Below are 24,014 nucleotides of genomic sequence, written 5' to 3'. Positions count from 1 at the left end.
GTTAATTGGAAGAAGACAATTTGAGAAATGATCGTTTTGAATTCGGAGCAGAGTCATAGAATGATTTAAGATCATATCTCAAGGCACCGCTCTATTAAAAAGTGGTTAGCATGTTGTTACACGTGTGTGATGGTTGGGCGTATCACAATGTCAACTAAAGCAGTCTGTATTCTTCACACTTTATGAACGTTTTACAGATAATGGTTGTCATAAGTGGTTCCAGTGTACTTTTAAATAAATAAATATATTCAAGTCCACTCTTGTAAAGAATGGTGATATACAGAACGTGTATTAGAAAAAAATCATTTTGCACATGAGCTGTTAAGAAAGTTTTGAATTTGAATGAAACATGTTCCGTTCCAAACTTGCCATAGAATAAAACAATTCTGAAGTATGGTGGTGTAAGTACTGAGTGTGTGCTGTGTGTGTAGAGTCCAGTTTTTATTGCAGCGCAAGTATGTTGCATCATGTGTTGGATCAGTTCAGTCCTCTTTTTGCATTCGGGAAAAAAATACCACCAAGGAATACAAATTCAAACGAATGAACGCAGTTCAAGAGCCGTTGTTATTAAACTCTGGTTTGAGTTTGTAAATCAGCAGTCAGCATCCATCATGAGTCTATCACAGCAGCTGAGAAGAAATGGTTTGGTCCTGTGCTTTCCAGTTGGCCAAGAGGAAGATAGAAAAGTCCTGATAGATGGTAAACGAGGCATGGAGGTGGGTGGAGGCAAGTCAATATAAGTGGAGGCAAGTGGCTCTTAAAAGGTGATTGGCTGGTTGACTCGCTCTGGGATTTGAACATCATCGGTATTCAGGCCACCTAAAATATCAGTTAGGAGGGAGCCCAGGTGATTGATGAACAAGTTGGACAAAGACAAGGGGGTACTGAGAATGATAAAGAATTCATAAATAATGTTTTCTTGGTTTTAAATAAAACTCTATGGTGCTGCCCATTATACATTTACATATCATACTACTAACATTATTCAATGCTTTCCGGTGGTCTTTAAGCCCCTTTGTAGTACACCGTAAGGACATTCGTTTTTAGCCTCTGCCACCTAGCACCGGTGGGCCAACCTTTGTAATACAACTTAATTCCCCTGGTTGGCGACAGTGAGTCAGTGCAAGGAAGGAAAAGTCATGCAGGTTTTCACATTCAATTCAACAAAGTTAGCATCGCCTTCATTGCGACGAGCTATCCTCTATTGATTTAGAGGCAAATATAAAGCGCAAATTTATCTAGATTGTCTAAATACGTTCTCTTCAAAAATGTGTCAGACACCGTGTCATCACGACCGAGCAGTGGGCACTTCCAGTTAAAAATAAATAAATCATCAGCTTGGATGAGCAATAAAGCATAGGCTAAGCTATGTTAGATAAGATTTGCGTATTTAGAGGATGAAAAAAACGGAAGGTGGAAAAAAAAGGAGGTGGTACACAAGCGGCAGGCAGTTGGGACAAAAGTGGACTGGAGGTGACTTGGCCGCTGTCTAGTCTTGGCATAGATTGGGGTACCTGTCGGCTATGAAATGGTCGGCGAGGAGACGTGTAGACGGCGCTGGACTAGGACTCGGAGGAGCTGCGCGAGTTGCCGTGAAGGAGCGTCTTGTAGATGCTGGAGGAGAGGAATCGCGGGTAGGAGTCCCTGTGCATGAGTGTGTAGATCTGCAGCTGGGCGTCCTCAAAAGTGTGAGGTGTGGGCTCCTGTATTTTCTTGTTGATCACCTCCCGTACGCTAGAGTCCAAGCTCACCTAGAGAAGAAAAAACAACGAGGTAGGTGAGGATGAACACGCCCTCAAATTGGACACTTCAAGTCCACACTCGCACGGAATCAATATATCTTTTCCAAAGTGTGAGAGGCCTCGCGGGTAGGGAGCTTTGATGTACAGTATGTTGTACAATCATGCCACCCCACATAAAAGAGAGCTTCAAAGACATGAATTCATTATAGAGACCTGAAATGATTCAAATCCTTCAAATTTCAGCCGCTTGACAGTTTCTATTTTCACAACTGTTTAGTCCTTCATGAACGGACTCGTTATCACAGTGTTTAATCAAAATGAGACATTTAAAAATGTCTTTTTTTTGTGGAGTACAAGGATCAACATTTTTTGCTTATTTTTCACATTATGAACCAAACAAGTCACTAAAACCTTGATAAGCATGTTACTGCGTTTTCCGCATTGTTTGGGGTAATTTTATTCTTATTTTGAATAAAGAGATGGAAATGAAAAAATCTTTTTTTAAAACATCAAATTAATCGATGCATCACCAAACTTCTTTGACTAACTAATTATTGAAGACATTATTGCCCTCATTCCTTTGTTTAAATCAGGGGTAGCCAAGTCCGGTCCTCGAGAGCCCCAATGCAGCCCGTTTTCAATGTTTCCCTTCGACCAACACACCCGCCTCAAATCAGGGTCGTTATCAGAATTCGTACGTGAAGCAGGCCGATGAGGTCATTATATGAATCAGGTCTTTTGGTTGCAGGGAAAGATCGAAAACAGGCTGGATTGTGGCTCTCGAGGACAGGACTTGGCCACCCCCGATTTAAAGCAAATATTTAAAATTAACAGGTATCATCATTGAGAAATGAATAGTACCAGCTACAGCTCAGCTTAGAAACTTTAAATGAAATCAACAAACACAGCAAATAGAAGCATCTCCCTGCAACATCATAGCACACAGATGACAGAATAAAGTCGGTATGACACATCTATTCATGTTTGATGCTGATACTTTGCCATCAATAATCTCTTATCTGTACATGAATGCATCCATTTACCATTCACGTTGTCAGAGACATCTCCTTCCAGTGATCTCAGAGACATTCATGCTGCAATCTTCATTTTCACCCAGTCAATAAACCAGGGTAAGGTGTGCAGACAAAAAAACAAGAAGACATCTACACAGGCTACTGTGTGAATGTGTTTATAAAAAGATTCTAATGCCGGAGGGCCATGACAGTTTCTATTGCATTTACTGGTTCCTCTGCCCGTACACACACACGGGCAGTTGAAAAAAAAAACAACCAAACTAATCTTTGAGTGAAAATATAAAGAATATTCAGTCATACATGAAGGCTGCCAAAAAAATATTCCTTTGTTCGTCAATTAATCACCTACAGTAGTCACATTGAGTCGACTAAATCGGATCATATGTTTATCATATATAACAGTCATTAACGTATAGTACAGTATGTATTTTGGTTTGTACAATTGCTCATATACCAGATTATAATAAAGACAATTATGATGATTAATGATGGATAAAAAAAAATAATGCTTCACTTTTATGTAGCACTTTTCTGGACATTCAAAGGCGCTTACAATGGATACATTATTCATGCACTCACACATTCATACACCAGTGGTGGTAAACTATGTTGTGTAGCAACAGCTGCCCTTGGGCAGGCGGATGGAAGCGTGACTGCCATTTTGCACCTACGGCCTCTCCGACCAACCACTGGAGGCAAGGAGGGTAAAGTGTCTTGCCCAAGGACACAACAACACATGACTTGGACAGAGAGGGATTCAAACAGCCAATCCTTTCTACATGCAAATTTGATTAAACTTTGCAGCTTGTATCAGCATTTCTTCAAATCTTTATAAATGACGGAAAAACTTTCATTGAAGACGATACCATGGCCTTCGTTTATTTATTTATTTTTTTGGACTGTAAATGTTTAGTGCATTGGAACAAAATCGACAACTCTTCACTGTGTAGTCACAATAATTTAATGAAACGATCGATAAATGTATAAAGAAATACTTGGAAACATGTCTCACTCTTCTTTAGCACCAAACCCCTTCATAAATGCGGTAGCTGAATAAGGTGAGTAAAATTCGGAAACTACACCATGTTAAAAGAGAACAAAAATTGTAATTGCAATTGTATCAAGTTTAAATTTAATTTTTATTTGAATGTCATTTTTATTCAAAGTTTTGTTTTCCTTGACTTGGCAAAAACATTTGCGAAGATGAGAGTAACATTTTTTTAACATTATGGACAATATAAGTTTTGTGTGTTTGTTACGCTATGTTTTGAGGGCTTATGGAAAATATGTTTGTTTTCTTACAGTCACTACTCTGATTTCCCTGTTCATAAACACAGCACTGTGCTTTTCAGTGACTATTCTCGCTTCAATGTTAGTCACGGTTCAGCATGTGTCGCAGACACCCTGACCAAATGCCTTGCCACAATATTTCCATGGCTTACTGGTGGCAATGAATTTATCAATAAGGAGTGATTAGATTCCAAATTTAAGTGTTGGTGATATTGTTTGTCCATAATCAGTTAAGAATCCTGACCTGTCACCCAGCTCAATTTGGGTGAGCTGGATATAAGCTTTGCCACCCCAATTCAACCTCCTGTCACCTCTTTTCCAACTCACGGAAGACTTCTGGATAAGCTACTGTATAGAAAGAAGTTGGAGTGGTGTGAACCTACAAAACAACGAAAGGTCCAATCCTCGATATATTTGATCAATCAGACTTCAAGGATACAAATAGGTGCCGTACTCAAAATTCATCAACTTTCTTACCTCTTTTGGCGACAGTATAGAAATGTAGTCCTCATAGATGGAGCGTGCCTTCTCCTCAATGGTTTTCTTGTTCATTTCTTGTTTGAGGTCTTCACAGGCCAGCCAAAACAACATGTTCTCCTCACTGTACTCCGTACGCAAAAACTCCCGGAAAACATTGCGTCCTGCCGGGTTCTTCATCAACTTGTCAAAGGACTTAGACCAGAGCTGCATTTCCTCCACAGACGGTTTGGTGCTAGCGGGGAAGAGCCAGGAAAACCACCTAGTTATCTACTTTTTGAACAATGACCATTTAAAACTACATTTCATGGCTACTTGAGTTATATGTGTCTGATAAATGCTTTCTTGACATTTGTTTGATGACCGTAAACTACAGTGTGTGTACCTATCTCTCTCTCTCTCTCTCTAATATATATATATATATATATATATATATATATATATATATATATATATATATATATATATATATATATATATATATATATATATAGTGTGTGTACATACATACATACATACATATATATATATATATACACACACACATACATACATATATACATATACATATATATACAGTGTGTGTATGTATATATATATATATATATATATATATATATATATATATGTGTGTGTGTGTGTGTGTGTGTGTGTGTGTGTACACACACCAATATGAGTGTATTTGTATGTAAATAGATTTTCTTGGCACACCTTTAGTGTGAACTCACCAAGCTTCACAGTTTGGTATTGTTTCCATCTTGTTGTCCTGTGAGATCCTCTTCCTTCTACGCCTGTTCCTCACATCTTCATTCCTGATGGTAAGACTGACATGATAAGACGGCTTTCAGACAGGAAACACACACGCACAAACACACACACACACGCAATCATGTACATACACACACGCACGCACACTAATGACGAAACTTTTCAGACACACAATCACAAATACGGGCGTTACTACACTGACAACACCCACCGCACTTTTGTGAACAGCACGGTATGTGTGAGAGAAATTTAAGTAAAAGCAACACAAAACACAGGTGCATACTTTTTTATTCATAATTTTGAATAAGATAACTATTACACTGGCTAGGCAACTCCCTAATATGCTTTTTAGAAAGCCACTCTTTGGTTTTCCTAGCTGTGTGCTTTGCATCGTTATCATGTTGGAAGACATGGCCACATTTTATCTTCAATTCTCTGACCAAAGAAAGAGCTTTTATCCCAAACTATCACAATATATGGCTCCAATTATCTTGCAGTAGAGACGGACAGGCCTTTCTGTCCTCTTTGCAGAATAGGATCCCTGAAGCATGATGCTGATGATGTTATATACAGCGGAATGGCACTTGGGTTGCCCACAAGTCAACCAATAAAAACATGTCTGTTAAATACCCATGAAGTCGGCTCATCATTTATATTTGATCGGTTGATCCAAAAATTGTGCGGACATATTTTGTGTCCTACCATGAACAGCTGCAACAGCAGCACCAGCAGAAGCAGCAGGCGCTCGGCTGCTGGGAATCCTGAGTCGAGTTCAGGTCTTGCCCCGCTGGTTCGCTCAGCGGCGAGGTTTCGCTGCGACCCACCCCCATAGTCAGCTCCCCCTCCTGCTCGGCCGGGATTGGACCTGTATACTAGAGAAAAAAAAAAAAAAAAAGTTGTCATTTATTTGGACTTTTTAGGAAAATCCAGATTATCACGGTGAATGATGTTCATCTCTTTTACAGTAAAGACTTTATGTACTTATGTGTCATGTCCTTAATGCTTTTTTTTGTTCTACTGACTTATCTAAGACATATTAACAGTAAAAGTTAAGAAGAAATGATGAGGAAGAAAGAGACACACTGAAAAGAGGAAATGAAAGAGTGTGATGCATCATGTGATTGTGTTGTGATCACACTCGTGTGAAGACGTGCACTCAAATACAGGCATGCACACACACACACACACACACACACACACACACACGCACGCACGCACACACACGAAGGTTTTTCTGCTTTTTCTTGACTCGTATATGTGTGAGCGTGTGCGAGGGTTTGTGGTTAGCAGTCAGTTTTGGGCACTACGATGAGAAAGTGGACTTAAGATCCATTTCCTCTCCACGGTTTGTGGTGTGACCACATATGTGTGTGTGCGCGTAACAGGATTGGTTGTATGAGTTTATCCGTAAGTATGATTACTTTAGAAGGACTTGGTCATCAGACACGTTCAAGCACAGAGACATGCAGAAAAAAAAATGTCAGTCCAACTCTATCACTGTCTGTGTTCTATTTGTTTGAAGCATATTGGCACATCTAACTTCAACTCCATCACTGTCAATATTGATTCATTGAGTTTACGCCATGGGTGCCAATTTGTCCCAATTTTTGGGGCCTTTGATCTTGATATATCAGACATGGCATTCATGGAAAAACACCAGAAGGCTAAAAACATGCTATGGAATGTCAAAACTGTTAGGGTCAAAATTAATTTCTAAATATCTTTGCGAATGGGATGTCAGGTTTTACACCACGGTCCTGTACAACCATCGACACTCGCGAGTTAAGCATAATGACACATCTGAGTTACAGGTACAGTTTGTGATAGCTTTTATATTATAGCTTCACAATCACCTCTCATAATTGAACTTGACGTTATTCGCGTTTAGATGTGACAAATAATAGAACTTGCTGAGCGCCACAGCAGGGAACAGATTCAGCAATGGCGTCACCAACCTTTTTTAAACTGACGTTCTGATTAGTTTATAGTTTTAAATCTTAATACTAACACCTGTTTACTTTTTTTGCATTCATATGACAGTAAAGATGCAAAATGTGATTTGAAGTCCTATTTTAATATTTTCATGATGGCATTGAAAGGGTTTATTTCTATTTTAGTTATTTGCCGGGAAGTGAATTTATATCCCTGTGTGTTCAACACACATTTTTTCACGATATACTAATTATCTAATGCCACATATTCAGTTGTGTTTTCGGAAGTCACCTTTAACTGGTTGCTCATTTGTGCTCCGATTGACTGGCATCCAATCCACGCTTTATTTCTGGGCAAAGGTCCGCGAGGATAAACTCGAGCACACTTACGGCTCTATTGTGGATAAATGGTGGAGCAAATGAATAGAGGGGTAGATGCTCATTTGGCATTTGCGGTCAATGAAGTTATTGATAAGTTCTAAAATTCTTTCAATGTTTTTTTTCTTCTCTCTTCTCACATCTTAATATGCACCAAAATGCACATCCGTACACACATGGCCATACAGAAAAAAAACACATGCAAAAAAGATCTTAATTATTAATTTTAAATATTCATCTGATAATATTCAGATAGATAGGTGGTGTTTAATCTTAACATTTGACTGCCAACAAGCATCTTTGGACAAGTGTATGATAGTCTCTAGGAATGGAAGGAACGGAAGATGTCACATGACAAAACAAGACAAAACAGGAAGGAAACAGATGTAGGCCATATTTCATTACCATTATGTACGTCAGTGGATTTAAGTGACATCAACATGTTGCAAGAAAAAATTCTCAAAGTTGTTAATCTTAAGCAACAACTCCATTTATCACTAAATCATCAGCCACAGAATGTTGAAGGGGACTCATATTTCAGACCCAAATGTGAAACTGTCCAACATTTTAGTGACTGACAATCATTCAAAGCAAAAAAAACAACAACAAATAATAATGACTGAAATGCAAGTACTGTACCTAATTGAAGAAGGCCTTCACTCATGCTATTCTACATACCATAATTAAATATTTTGTATTCTTCACACTTTTTTGACGGGCTACTTCCACTTTCCAGGTACATCATCCCATGTCATTCAAAAGCATTCAACATACAGTAATTGATCATTTTTCAAATTATTCCCCAGTTTTAAATTTAGCCTCTCAGCCTTCAGGTACAATTTCTGTGGAAATTGCATTGTATAGTTCAGGGGTGTCCGAACCCTGTCTTCAATAGCTGCGATTATGCATGTTTTTAATATTTCTGTCCTCCACCACACCTGATTCAAATGATCAACTCATTAGCAAGCTCAGTGGAATCCTGACAGCGATCCTGATGATTTGAATCGGCTGTGTTGGAAGACGGAAATACCTTTTTAATGTTTTTCTTGTCTCACGCTAGAATCCTCCACAGGTAACCCCCAGTGGTTCAGACCCAAGGTTTAGCGGAAGAACCTATGCAAAACCCTGCCCAAACATGTTGAATGCTGCTCTACCTGCACCTCAAATCCATTTTCTCTCTTTAAAAGTTTTGTTTACACAACACACGCACGCACGCACACACACATACACACACACAGTAACACAGTTCGAAGTTGTATGACAGCCTAGTAGTTGCCGATGTCAGCTAAACAAACACAACGCACACCAACCGCTGACAATACAGTCTGTTTTCATTTACAGTATATGGGTGTTCTTGGGAACTCTCTTGAAATGTATGCTTCAGCAGCCATAATGTCTTGTATAAACATCCCTTTTAATTCTGCAGGCCACCACCTGTGGCATCTAGCCTAGCCCAACCTAGCCTTTGCGTGCAGAGCACCAGTTAGCCCCCAAAATGTTGCTGCTTTGTTTTGATTACTGAAAATACGCAAAATAAAGAACAAAGCAAAACCAAAATCGGACATCTTTGCAAAGTTTGGACAAATGTGTTGAGAGAAATGTTTAGAATTGAATATCACACTTTGGCTAGCACTTAAAGATTAAGGGGAAAAATAGACAGCTAAGGCTTTCAACAATCTCTGTAGTGCACCTGTGTCAGCATACAGTAAGTGATCCTTCCTTCAAATCAGGAATTAAGACCGACCAAAGGCAGAATTTAAAGCTCCACAAATGTACAAATAATGAACAGGAGAGCTCACCAAATAGAAGACGAGTCAATGTGGACAATAGAACCAAAAAAGGATCTTCGCCGTTGTTGCCAAACTACAAAGACTTCCAACAGTCAACATGTCTTCATTGAACGAAGGAGGAAGGGAGGAAGTCAAAAGTGTTGAGAGATGGCAGACAGGAAACAGATTTTGGGGGTGGGAGGTGTACAAATGATGGCGTTGATTGTGACACTTCTTGCTTGGGCTGTGAAACTTGATGAATCAGACAAGACATCTGCAACCCGACGATCTGCTTCCAGTCTCGACTTGTTCTCGCTATTTTGAAACATCTCATAGATATTTGAGACAAAGTCACACCGCAGGTGTTGTGATGTGGGGTACAAAAGACGAAGGCGAGAGCACTTTAACAGGAAGGCCACAGATACAAGTTCTGGCAAGTATTCACAATGGATTGAATACTGGTAGACTACAACCCCACAATTTGAAGGGGAATGGAAGCGACCAATTTATGCTCCCACTACATGTTAACAAATTAATACATCAAAATATATACCACAGGTTATGATGCCAAAACACTTTCACATAATTTCATACTTACCTTACAATATTTCCCTCGCAAATGGAAGGAATGCAGATTTGAGTTAAAAAAAAATGCACCAAAATTGAAAATGTACATGCACATCAAGCAAAGGCTCTCCATAACTTCCAATAGCAACCCTGACTACACGTAACTCTTCCCTGTCATATAAATATGTTAACAGATTTTTTTCATGCTTCCTCAACTCTGCAGACGTTTTAAAAGAATCTTAAAAGAGTTTTAAAAAAGCATCCCTTTAGCACACAGATTAAGAGAGTTCTACAGACAATGAGTGAATAGGTGATTAAGAACAGCAAACCGTGAATTGGCCTGGGGTTTTGAGAACTTTTTTTTTACTGTGACCATAAAATATATTAATTTTATCTTATAGTTTTTTTCATTGGTTTGGCTAATTTCTTGAAACGAAAATGACTCTCTTATAACGACAAGACCCTTTGCCCAAACAGTTTCAAAGTTTGCAACTTCAGCTCATCAGCAAAAGCTCATATCTCTCTGTAAACGTTCACACATGCTTCAAACTCTATCATGTACTGAGTACCACCAGTTTGGCCTCATTTGCATTCAATCGATGCTTTTTCCATTTATTACCTGGATCGTTTCGCAGCATATAAAACAGAGGGGGGAAAGTATACATGTCGCTGTCAAAATGTCGTGTGCGCGTTTGACAATTTGTATGAATACGACTCTAAATTGTGTTGGGTTTACGAATTGAAAACTTGTGCAAGTAATTTGAATCGTTAAACACACGTCTTTTGGAAAGCGATTTTACTCCATAGTACAGGGCTTCCCTGCCTTAACAAATAAAACGCAACATAGACCAAAGTGCTTTTGTTGTGTTTTCGTGCAGACAGACGTTGCCAGGGAAATAGTCAAGATTCAAACAACCTAACCTTCAACAACAATGAAATGAGCCAAAGCCACCCAGTAAGATAGCTTGTGTTACCTTGTGACAAGCTGGTCTTTCTGTCATCAGCAGCTATCAGTAAGAGAACAACAGTGTGATGGTCTTTCTAGGTGGCCTTGGCTCAGTAGGTAAAGCGGGTTGCTCCGTGATCGAATGCTTGGTTGTCCCAAATTTGGTTGTCTGGCTTTTGCTGCTACTGTTGTCTTGTTTGTTGCGGTGACACTAATAACACTGCGGCACTGTACTGACAATCTTTAGAGTGCTAATGATTGCTAACGTTAGCCTAAAATAATTTTGCTGGCCGACAAAAATCATATGTTTTGACTATAATAAATAATGACTAGTTATATCCAGGGGCGGCACGGTGGAAGACTGGTTAGCACCAGACAATATTAGTACTGTCTACCGTCGCGAGTACAGATACCTTGAATTAAGGCCAGGTGTCAGCCCGATTCGTTACTTGGTATCAGTACTCACCATATGTGTAAAATACAAGGGAAACTGTTACCATTAAAAAAAAAAAAAACAAAAAAAAGCAAATCAACCCAATGGAAAAAGAGAGAACATATTTACCAACATGTCCGTCATGTCGAGAGGGTGGCCGTTGGGACAGCGTGCGAGTTGTCAGCGATGTTAGCAGGCCGGGCACAGGCATGTCATCCCCTCTTAGGTCTCGAACCTCTTCTTTATAAATCCACATGCACACACACCAGAAAAAAAAAAAGTGTCTAAAGACATACAGTATAATGGTGAAAACTGTCATAGAAGTGTAAAATTGAATAGAAAATAGAAGTTTATTAGCTGACGAATATGGCACCTAGAGCGCATCCTTAAAGTATTCACAGTGCTTCACACATGTCCCATGTTTGTACAAGATATGTTGTAGTGTCTTTTTTTGTTGGCACGTGCGGGGTTTTTTTTTCTTTTTTTTTTTTTTTTTTAATCAGACTTCAGCCATGCCTTTCATTTGGGGCATGGCTTTTTTTTCTCTCTCTCTCCTTCCTTTTTCTTCCGTAACATGGTTTCCAGCTGTTAGCGGAGTGCCCTCTCGTGGCGAATACCGTCGGGCCTTGTTGTCATGTCTTCCCCTGTCAGTAAATTGTGACGATTGTCTTTTGGACGGTTCAAGCTCATTAAGTTAAAATTTCATTGCCTTGTACTTGCAGGTTTAATGTATGGCTTTGCTGCATAGCTGCTCCAATAAATGGCATTTCTATTTTAAATAAATTCACACAAAAAAAAAAAACATGTTATTTACATTTGACTCTAAAATGACTATATTTGATTCCAGCTCATACAGAGTTAATTTCATACTTGGATTTACTTTTAATAAATTTGAATTTTAAATATTCCTCATACTGGGACAAAATACTGTTTAGTCTTTTTAGTCAAAATGTACTCTAGAAATGTACAGTGCTGCAACTTTCCAAATGGTAGCCTCAGTTGTTGCTGCTGCAAAAAATAAACAATAAATAAATTAAAAAAATACAAACGCACAGAAAGACTGAGTAGGACAGACACACGGAATACAAAAGTGAAGTGGAAAAAGGCAGAGACATATGTTGCAAGAAAGGAAGGAAAGGACAATGACAACTTGAGAAGAAAAAAAAGGGAAGCAGTGAGTGATGGGCACAATGAAGAAAGATTCAGGAAGTGTGTACCGAAATGAAGCAGGAAAACACCAACACAACAAGTCTGAGTGGTGATCCCAGTTTTAGTTAATAGGTGGTGACGGATCTGAATCATATATCAGATTAATTGGATTAACCAATAGTTCGCAGTTTAGGTGCATTTTTTTGATAGGCTGTAAATCTTGCTGACTGATCAATGTCTGTAGAATAAAACACTAGAGCTACAAAGTGATTGTCTCTACTTGTCAGTATGTGTAGTAACTGTTTTAATAGGTGTCATTGTAATACAGAACGATGCTTTGCTGCTTTAGATAATTGAAAATGTAAACAGAAGCATTTACTTTGTGTTACCAGCATGAACTTGAAAACACATACTGTATTCTTCAAGCCCAACTCTTTTATGAAATAATGCAGGCCAGACAAAATTCCAATACAGCCCATGAACGTTGAATATAAAGCTGAGAATTCCGGATATTTACGGTATTTAGGGTATGATATTTACAATCATTTAGATACAGCATTTACCATATTTTTGGACTACAAGCCGTGACTTTTTCCTTGTGATTTGAGCGCTGCAGCTTATGGTCCAGTGCGGCTTATCGGTTTTGTTTTGGGTTTTTTTTTTTGCTAGCCACCGGCATGTGTATCTGTTCGAGGTTTCAATTTATGGAACAACTATGAAACAGAACTGAAAAGAGTGCTCAATAGAGTGCTTACAGATCGCTGTGGTTTATAGTCCGGAAAATACGGTAGATACTTGTAGAGACTCTGGAGAGCAAGAAATTTGTTTGAAGTTGAATGTTGCAGAGTGAATATGGTTATATCAATCAAACAATTGATTTAAAATGGAAAACCGCCATGTTGCATGGTCTCAATACACTTCACAACATAATACAGTAAAGTTAAAACACTTAATATAAGAATCAAATTTAGAGAAATAAAACAGGTAAGTGGCTAAAAAACATAAGAAAAAAATCATGATAAAACAGTTACAGGCTATTCTGGGTTAAAATACTGACTAAAAGATATGTTTTAGGATGAGATTTTAAAAATTGCAATGGAGGAAAGTTCCCTAATATTCGATGGAATACCATTCCATAAAAAGGGCATGATGGCAGAATGCCCCATGACCAATTGACTTTTTATTTGCTGAAGAGATAGTGAGAAGACGAAAGTTTGAAGACCAAATGGAATGTGGCGGAATATAGAGAGTAGCTCGAACAAATATGCTGGTGCAAGACCATTTAATGCCTTAAAAGTTAGAAGAAGAACCTTAAAATTGGCGCTGGCCTGAATAAGCAGCCAGTAAAGGGATGCCAATGGGGGCTATGTGGCAATATCTCCCATATTTTTTTCATATTTTTGTTTATTTTATTTATTTATTTTAGTAACGGTTAAGGTAAAGGCTTCTTATGGTTTCATAAGGAGTAGAGATATTCCCTCAATTTTTTATGTAACTTTTTAAGACATGCTAATGACCCCGGGCGCTGCACGAACTTTTTGGTAGAATTTTAAATCACTGTTTTCAATGTTGCATATTAATAAAAAAATGATAGGATAAGTGAGTGGATCAAAACCAGGAATTTTCTATTTAACCGCGTATCGTAACCACCAACAGTTTGGCGATATGGTATGGTAAAAACGTTAGCAAAACAGAAGAAATCTCATTTTTTTATTTTTTAAATATTTATTTTTTATTTTATTTATATTAATGGTCAAAAATCGGAATGTGCAACAAAGTTGAGTAACATTAACAATGCTTTTCCATCACGGGCACAAACGGTTCATGAACTGTTTCATGATCAAACGTCACGATCAGAGTCCACACTCATCTGGTTCAACCCTTCTGTGTCATCCGTTTGTCATTAAACAATGCCTCATGACAACTGTATTTACACATGTGACTTAATCGCCAACGTGGTACAATGTCAACTTTATGGTTGCCTCCATTACCGTAATAGTTGTTTTGGTTATTTTTATGCTTTTAAAAAGAGAAATGCAAATCTATACATCATAACTCAGCTCATGTGGCTGACGGATACAGCCTTCCTTGAATATCATCAATCTTTTTTTTTTTTTTTATATAATCTTTAAGTTACCGTATAGTATGCACCCACTTTTTTGTTTTTCATAATTGGGTTTAAATGTGCGTCGCATACATGGGGAGATACGGTATGTGCACATTTAACAATTAAGATATGATCACTTCAATTCAATTGCAGCCAATGTGGTATTAGACTTTTTGTTTCTTTTCCTAGTTTGATCATAAGGATCAAACTCCAGTCCTCAAGGGCCGGTATCCAGCAGGTTTTGGATGCTTCTCTCGCAAACACACCTAAGAGATTTGGATCATTTTCAAGATCCTGCAGATCTTGCTGATGAGCTAATCATTTTAATCAGGTGTGTTGGTGAAGAAACATGTAAAAAATGCAGGATATGAGCCTTGGAGGCCTGGAGTTTGACAGCTATGCTGTAAAGCAAACTGCCAGATGGCCTGTTTTGCTGATTTGTTGTTGATGTTTTGGCAACACACCTTTTTTTACATTTCCAGCTCAAAATTGGTTTGGATCCACGTAATTGAAGCAGTCCAATGGCAAATGTTTCTTACTAAGAACAAGACCGTCACAAAGGCCATGTTGCATTTGTTTTTACATACAAAAAGAAGGCCACAGCTGTCGGCTTCAGTGTCAGTTTATACATAAACATGCCATCAACCACACTCAAGGTTACTATAAAGTCACAAACTTCAGTTAAAAGTGCCATTTATTAAATACTCTTGTTTTTGTTTGCGAGTCACACACCAGAGTAGTGATGCCCCAAAAATATTTTTAAAGCACTTTCCCTTTTATACTCATGTGCTTTTTGCTCTGGTGTTTGTGATTCATAAATTAACTTGACATAATTGGAAAATAAGTGGCTGTTTTGTTTTCTGGTCTGTTCAAGGTTTTTACCCACCCACAAGAAGCAGTTTTACTAATAGAGAAGCAAATGTAAATTTTATGAGACGTTAGTTTCTCAGATGACATTAACTTGTATTGAATCCTAAGTACCGTATTTCTCCGTGTACAAGTCGACCTCATGCCACAGACGACCCCCCGCTTTTTTACTTCAGTTTGGGTGAATTTCACAAAAATGCGTGTAAAGGTCTATCCCTGGCTTATATTGTGGCTGTCCAATTAAAGCACATGGTGTGTGTTGATAAAATGACAAAATGATGGTACTTTTAGATGCATTTCTTCATCGTATATTGAATAACATGCAGGGGAGGGGAGGGGGTGGGGCGGAAACGAGACAAGTGCGAGGCAATGTACGCGCGCGTAGACGCAAATGCCGAAACAAATTTCGCAACAATAAAACGAGTTGAAGTTTCAATGCTTTATTTTTTTTGACAGCTGAATATCAATTTGTCAAAAAGCCCTAAAAGTCATCATCACTATCTGACACCTCAAATAGCTCCTCCTATTTATTTAAATCCCGGACGTCTCTCCCACGGTTAGTCATCTTGCGACCGGTTCAGTTTATTTAAAATGGAGGTCTCCAGAAATGCTTTGCTGAAGCCTTCTTTACCCAAGTGATGACCGTCAATCGGTTGCTCCTTGCTGGAGAAAACACAGACGGAGAAACACAGTAGTTTATTATTTTCACTTTTTCTCTGCTACTTGGGTGAACAAAGGTAATGACTGTAAGTAGTAAGTATATTTAGGCATGTTGGGCATCGTCGCTTATTTTTAATGGTGGCTGTTTTCACCACCTAGTTTTCCGTGCCACAGATTCAAATCCGTCTTCAACCAATGGATGGCCTTAAAAGTATTTACACTATGTTTTGTGACCGGGCTACTTTTTTGGAACCGCAATGCAACAGGGTTAGGGTTAAGAAAAAGTTGATAGGTTAGAGTGGGCCTGGGCAATATATTGATTTTTTTTTTTCCAAATTCATTCTAATTTATTATTACAGACCATTAAAAAAAGTTGTCGATATTTTCCTCCCCTTTTTGTTGCTGTGTGCTTTGCCCTCATGCGCTTCCGTAGCTTCTGCATTCTTCTCGGTCCCTTCACACGCACGCCAATAATGGATTCATTGGCTCAGCGTAATTTGAATGGTTGTTAATTTGTATAACGATTTATTTGCGCTTATATACAGACTGACAGTTTGTTTTAGATTCATTCCCCTATATTTCCACACAGTATGGTAACAAAAGTGAACAATACGATCATGATTTTGTTTTCTAATTCAAGAGATTCTTAGTTTTATGAAGAAAATCTAGTTTTAGAAATCTTTCTGTTAACAATATACAGGTAGTTTTTTAGCTATTACAACACCAAGTAACTTTATGTTGTTTACTCTTTTTATTTCAATGGAGTCAACTGGATTTTGAATTTGCGTTTGGTTTGTCTGGTGCCAAATATCATACTTTACTTTTCATTTAAATTCAAATATAGTTTGTGTCAAACCCATTATTTGCATATTTAAATATTTTTTCTACAGTATTCAGACGCTGCTCAAGTCCAATGTAATGTAAGGTTGTGTCATCAACAAGTAGAACTTGATTAAAAACAAAACAAAAAAAATACAGATACAGCAGAAATCATTGATATGCAATATAAATAACTAGCAACCGAGCAGACCCTTGACCCTTTGACAGGTTGGTGGCTGTAAATGTGTTTTGTTAAAAGATTTAATGCAACTAGCGTTGCGAACCACTGGAAGCTGTCTCTGGCTATGTAGAAATCCTTTTTTTCTTTCGTTCCTTTTTTTTTTAACAAGAACAACTTCAGTTGAAGTTTGCATCGTATGTCAAATGATCTAAGGTATCGCTAAAAGTTCTAAACGGCACTATGTTGCACAAACACTAGCACTAACATCTGCAAAAAAAAAAAAAAATAAAAAATCAAGGCATCTAATTATTCGTTTTATTATGCATTTTCTAGTTATACCGTACTTGTTGCGAATCGTGACCCCAAAACCGATGTACCAACGGTGACCCGTTACACACTTACCACAGAGTAATGATTTTGTGTATTGGGTCGTCTTATCTCTCTCTTATCTCTGTGCATATCTTGGAAACCAACAGGTTGTTATTTTTTTCCGTTGTTTGTTTATTTTCCTCTTTTATTTTTATTTTTTTTACCTCTATCACCACTGAAACCACATACACTATTATGAGCTCCTGTTGTTTTCTCACTCTTTGCTCTGTGTTTTCATTCTTCTGACTGACCCGCTTAACCACATCCATTGACATTCCAAATAAATCCAAACAGTTCAACAAGACGAGTATGCCAGACTGGTCTGGCATACGACGTAACTGTTCACAATAAGACGTTCAGCCCACCTGTACTGCACCAGCAAGTTGCCGAGCAAACAAGCACAGCTAAAAACAACCTATTACCCGACAAAAATGGTAATTTGTTTTGGAATTTTAGAAAATGGGTTCCAAGTTGTTAATTTTGTAAGAAAAAAAAAAACGACATTCAAAAACATATTAGTGAGGTAGGAGAAAATAGGTGTCTGAATGTCACAAGTTTTTAATTAGTTCATTAATTTAATTTGAGTCCATTGCGGTGGTGGATTTTTATTTATCTACTTTTTTTTTTTTTTAACTGGCTGACATAGTTCAAAGCACATCTTATCTTATGTGCACAAATTATACCACAGCAACATGGCTATGAACAGAGAGAAACAAGGTTACAAGAGCAAATTGTGTTTCACGTAGTTACCAAGCCCTCAGGTTACTAATTTTCAAAAGAAAAAAAAATTGCAACTTTAATTCCCATTAACAATAGATGACAATTTTACTTTTTGTTGTTACAGGAAAGGAACCCAGTAGAGGGTAGTCCCAGTGGGCATTTATGTTTCTCTCAGCCGCAAACATTTTTCGAAGGGTGCTTTGCCTCACTTTGACATCCCCACTTGAGAAAAGAGCATTAGAGCACTGCTGACCATATGATTACTTTTAGTTAACCATGTAGTATAAGGGGTCATCTTATTGCGTGAAATTGTTGGACAGTCACAATTTCAACTTGTTAAAGATCTTGTTTAAAGGGACAGTGTGTAAGATTTAAACCATTTTTCATTAAAAAGGAATACATTAAATGATTGTGCATTTCAAAAACTTGCAAATGAATGTGTTCTTATTGACCAACAGTATGTTTTAAATATAATCATAGGTCTAGTTATCATTAAAATTATATTACGCGGAGGGGGCCAGCTGTCCGTTGTGAAAAACGGTCTGAATCTCACACACTGTCTCTTTAAGTGTCTTGAAGTGTTTTTTTTTTTGGAGAATTTGTTTGCAAAAAAATATATTTATTCGGATTATTTTTTTAGCGTATTTTCCAGGTTAAAAGAATTATGTGAACAAGTACTTCAAAATGCGTGGAGCCGGTGGCGATAAAGCAACTCCATATACCATTGTCATTCGCTTTTTCTAAAAAAAAACATCATACTCAGTTGGATTTGTTTTTTGTTAGAAGATTGATATACAGTATAGTAAAGGGCTTTATGTTAATTTACAGTGCAGCAACAGTCTTGCATAAAATCTTGCACTTCTTGATTTTCATGCCAGTGCAAGCCTTGTTTAGCATGTTAGGAAATTTGGCAGACAGCTCTGCCGGGCCATGCTGGGCATTCCAGCAGAGCAAAGGCATGTACTTTTACACGCCCTCGGCGTGACTGACAATTTGGCGGCTGAAGGTTGTCTACACTTCACGCCTGCTGCCACCAGGTTTAAGATTTGTCACCGAGCTAAACGCCTAGTGGTACAGAAACAAGACTCTTCCTGGCCAGGGCCTTCCATCACTGACAGCAGGGAACATCTGTTGCTAACCCTGCCAAGCTAAAAGGCAAAGAAAAAAAAGAAAACCCACCAATCAGGCAGGGATAAGGCTTTGTGTCACCGGCAGCGAGCGACTTTGAGCTGCTATAATGTTCATTGACTTCTTCTCTGCAGGGTTTGGAGCTTCTGGTGACCGCCAGCAACGCTGCTAATGCTCACCCTGACAGTTTTTTTTTCCTTTTGTCGATAATTTTGTCACTCTCTTATAGCAAGCGACCGTGCAGAGGGTTATTGCTTTGATATTTTCAAAAGTTCAAGTGGGTATAAATTAGTGGTGTAATCCAGATTGCTGATGGAAAAGGGGCATTTCAAGATTAGATTTTTCCAAGAAAGATGAATGAAACTGAAAACAGAGAGAGAGAGAGAGAGAGAGAGAGAGAGAGCGAAAGAAGACTGGATTGATTTAATGAGGGGAAAAAAACAATCTGGCACAGTGGTCCTTTTCATGGTGTTAGGGTTGTGGTGTAAAAAAGTTTAACAACAGCTACACCAGTACCCACTATACACGTCTCCCAGACTCAGTTGCCACCATGACCAGCAACGACGTCACGGGCTCCAAATAAAGTTTAGTGCAATACATGTACAGTATTGAGAAATCCTGTTCGCTAGTTTTATTGGAACATGTCCAGAAGCGTGACCTAAACCGCCACTTAACACGAGTCACGGGCTTCTCTTATGCGTGCCCTCAGTCCGGGCAACATCAACATAATCAATCAATGACAACACCTGGAGGAGGACAAAATAAAGTCCGCAAAGGATTGCTTGGGCCGCCATTGCACCCGCCTTACTCGAAAGAAATCAAGGAAGCAAATGTGGGCGCGGAATCACTTGAACGCGACCTATTCGTCAACGCGCTGCACACCGCAGCCTGCCTGATTAGACTAAACCGCCGCCTACCCCCGGCCGGCCGGCAGCCCGTCACGGACCCTACCGCTCGCTCCCAGGCTGCCCTCCCCGCACCGTTCGCTTGCCCCTCAGCCGATCACATACTTACAATCTTGGCATTAAGGAGGTCCGGAGGGCGGCATCCGCGGCGCGTTCGGAGGCACATCCGCCTTTTCTTCTATTCCGCAGCACGACTGGAGTTGTACCTTTTGCCTAATATCTTTCTGTCTGTGTCTCAGTGTCGGAACAGGAGGAAGGTGTCCTCCTTTTCCTCGCTACCGGTTCCCTTGCTCGGGTTTTTCCCAGTCAGAGAATGAAGACAGCGTGTGCATATATGCGTGCGCGTGCACGCGAGAGCGAGTGAGAGCGAGAGAGCCCGCGAGAGAGAAACCAAGTGAGAGAGAGAAAAAAAACTGAAAAAAAGGCGCATGCGCAAACGGCCGGTCTCAGAAGTGCCCCTTAAATGCGCTTAAAACAGGGGTGTCCAAACTTTTTGCAAAGTGGGCCAGATTTGGTGTGGTAAAAATGTAGGAGGGCCAACCTTGGCAGATATTCTTTACATATAGCAGCAATTCATTTAAATACATTTCAGCGAGCCGTTCTGTGTTTAACATTTGCTTTTTTATTTCCATTTCATCTATCTTAAGCATGTGTTTTGTTTAATTTGAAACGTGCATATCAAAATTGAATTGACATTCAATCTTGAAATTTAATATTCACTTAAACACTAATTAACTTTTTTTGTAACAGTTGAACAGAAGTATTTGTACTCTTGGGTGCAAGTTACATTTGAAACAAACAAACAAAAACAAATCTCACCAGGGGAGTTTAATATCGATAGAATTTTTAAACACGATAACAGAGAAATGAACAAGTAATAGTCATATCAACAAGTGCAGGGCTCATTTAAAATATGACATTACTAATTATAAATGTTGATTGGATTGTAAATGGTTATTATTCTGGAGTGAAAAGTTTAAAAAAAAAAAGGTTTTCAGACTGATCGTAAATGAAAAATGACTCGTCCGCATGAGTGTGATGGGTGAAACTGAGATCTGGAGTGCAGGACAAAGGCCAGGTGTGGCTGTATGGCAGTAGTATGAATGCGCAATGTCTTTTAAGTGAGAGTCCGGCAGCTGTGTCCTCACACGGCTCTTGTTTAAGATAATAACCGAGAATGTCTTCTCACACAAATACGTTGTCCCGAACAATCTTAGCATTTACTTACCAAATGCTCGAATCTCTCGGAAACTTGTCCTTATCCAGCTGTCAGTAAAAGTTGGCGATATAAAGCTGCTGGTGCTGACCGCAGCTCACTGCGTCACACTGCAGCTTAACTTTAGTCCTTTTGTTGATTGTCGCAATTTTAGAAAATTCGGGGCTCATACAGTCAATTACTCATATACTAATTTGCTGTTCCTAATTGAGCCTATGGATAGCAGCATTTAACACGCAGGTAACAGAGCTGCTGCCCAATGTATTCTTTCTCTATGCGGGCCAGACGTTATTGATTTTATGACGGAGGCTGCGGGCCGGATGGAAATTGACCACGGGCCGCATTTGGCCCCCGGGCCAGACTTTGGACATGGCTGGCTTAAACGTTTCACGCAAGGTATTTCATTCATCAATACGTCTATGTTAGACTTAGAGCAAGAATGAACGTTATGAACTTCATCCACAAAGCTATATTGTGGGATCACTGGTAAAGTAACAACCTTTGGTTATTATTATTATAATTATTATCATTATTATCATTATTATTATTTTCCATTTTCTGTAGCTGCTTATCCTCACTAGATTGCTGTTTCCTATCCCAACCGTCTTTTCACTATCTATCTATCTATCTATCTATCTATCTATCTATCTATCTATCTATCTATCTATCTATCTATCTATCTATCTATCTATCTATCTATCTATCTATCTATCTATCTATCTATCTATCTATCTATCTATCATGTCGTATTATATTTTACAAATATTATATTATTCACGTTTTGGAAATTAGTTTTACGAGACTCATGACATGCGATATTCCAATGAGTGACATTCAAGTTGACCGTTTAATAACTGCCATATCAATTCACGACTTGTGTAGTACGAAGGGCGATATATTACTGAACTCCGTGTGTGTTTCTACCCATCATAATAACCTTACGAATAAAAAATTCACCACAGAGATACTATGGCGTTATATTTGTGCCACAATTACGAGCGCGCGAAAAAAAAAATGTGAGCGGAGAAAATCAAACTGAGCGAGCGAAAACAGATTTTGAGAGCAAGAGAGAAAAAAACCATTAGCCACAAGCGCGTATTGATAAGAGTTTGAGCGCGCGCCGATGGAGTTTGAACACAGAAAAAGAAATTGCTCGCTTTTTGCTCGCTCGGAATAGCCCTCTCTCGCTCAACATCTCGCTCCCGCTCACGATACTCCTCCCTCATTCGCTCAACATCGCGTTTGCTCAACATTGAGCTCTCGCTCGCTCGAGTCGTCCTCTGCGCTCGCTCAGTTCTGCTCACGCGTTACGTTTGTGCCACAAAACCAGCCAATCAGAGCTTGTAAAAGCACTTTGATTGACAGCTTGGTTACCAATGAAATTGCTTGTACGCTATCCGTTGACGCACTCTCGTGTGCCCTGTGTTCACCTGAAAAGGGCAAACGAGAGTGCGTCAACAGGGACTTGGGCTGGAGATTTACTTTTAATATTATTATTATTACTGTATTGTATCATTTGACAGGAATAACTTGTTAGTTTTTGTACTTTAATAATATAAGCCCACCCCTCCCGCCCACGTCGATGTGACGCACTCTCGTTTGCTCGTTCCGGGTGAACACAACAAGCAATCTCATTGGATACCAAGCTGTCAATCAATGTGCTTTTACAAGTTCTGATTGGCTGGTTTTGTGGCACAAACGTAATGCGTGAGCAGAACTGAGCAAGCGAGAGCTCGATGTTGAGCAAACGCGATGTTGCGCGAGGGAGGGAGGAGTATCGCAAACGAGAGCGAGATGTTGAGCGCGAGAATGCTATTGCGAACAAGCAAAAACGAATTTTGAGCGAGAAACTTCTTTTCAAGAACTTTTTTCTGCGCTCAAAATCTGTTTTCGCTCGCTCAGTTTTATTTTCAACGCTCAAACTTTTTTTCTGTGCGCGCGTAATTGTGGCACAAATATAACGCCATAAGATCCCCCCCCCCCCCCCCCCCCCCCACACACACACACACACACACACACGCACGCACACGCACATCATTAGCACTTTAGTCAAGTGCGTTTCCGTTTCCATTAGAACTAATGGAGAGATATTGATAGGCCCTGAATAGGGAGCTCTAAGTCTAACCAATATATTTAGGAATGGATGGCAAATAACGACAACATTTAAATGTTGGTCTTTTTTGACACAGCAGCACAAGAAAATGCAAAAAATGACACGGGAAGTATCATAAACCAGGTAGGCTGATTTAAATGTAGGCAAACTAAGCCTTTACGGAAATGAATCACATCTTTGCGTGCGTGTTGCGTGTGAGTTTGTGTGCGTGTGTGCGTGCGAGTGAGGGATTGTGAGTGAGAGAGAGAGAGAGAGAGAGAGAGAGAGAGAGAGAGAGAGAGACGAGAGAGAGAGCGAGAGAGAGAGTGAGAGAGAGCGAGAGAGCGAGTGAGCGAGAGAGAGAGAGAGAGAGAGAGAGAGAGCGAGAGCGTGAGGGGGCGCCAAGGAAAGACGGAAGTGGGGGTGCGGCATAATTAGAAACAAAAAGCTTCATTTCGTTTTCGTT

At 39.2% G+C, this 24,014-nt stretch overlaps 1 protein-coding gene across 3 annotated transcripts; it reads right to left on the bottom strand.

The window, feature by feature from the left end:
* Positions 1-167: 167 nt before the first annotated feature.
* Positions 168-20,578, bottom strand: rgs19 (regulator of G protein signaling 19). Of its 3 annotated transcripts, none has more exons than XM_088409200.1 (6): positions 20,350-20,578; positions 11,465-11,575; positions 6,014-6,183; positions 5,272-5,367; positions 4,544-4,778; positions 168-1,751 (listed from the first exon to the last, which is right to left on the bottom strand). In XM_088409200.1, exons 2-6 carry the CDS (start codon positions 11,477-11,479, stop codon positions 1,563-1,565), a joined length of 705 nt encoding a protein of 234 aa, XP_088265326.1. In that variant the 5' UTR covers positions 11,480-11,575; positions 20,350-20,578; the 3' UTR covers positions 168-1,562. The 3 variants fall into 3 exon arrangements, with proteins under 3 accessions (XP_088265326.1, XP_088265328.1, XP_088265327.1); XM_088409202.1 differs by having other exon boundaries at positions 5,272-5,355; XM_088409201.1 differs by having other exon boundaries at positions 11,465-11,572.
* Positions 20,579-24,014: the final 3,436 nt, after the last annotated feature.

Source organism: Hippichthys cyanospilos, chromosome 2, assembly GCF_059441005.1.
Source record: "Hippichthys cyanospilos isolate Australia breed blue-spotted pipefish chromosome 2, RoL_Hcya_1.0, whole genome shotgun sequence".
Lineage (NCBI taxonomy): Eukaryota > Metazoa > Chordata > Actinopteri > Syngnathiformes > Syngnathidae > Hippichthys > Hippichthys cyanospilos.
The sequence above is the reverse complement of the archived record's forward strand: the minus strand, read 5'-3'. Positions and strand labels throughout refer to the sequence as shown.

Excerpts from the sequence above, each read along its gene's own strand:
- rgs19 (XM_088409200.1), bottom strand. Across the intron at positions 4,779-5,271 it reads ATACCAAACTGTGAAGCTTG|CACCAAACCGTCTGTGGAGG; the intron begins GTGAGTTCACAC and ends CTTCCCCGCTAG. Across the intron at positions 1,752-4,543 it reads CTATACTGTCGCCAAAAGAG|GTGAGCTTGGACTCTAGCGT; the intron begins GTAAGAAAGTTG and ends TTTCTTCTCTAG.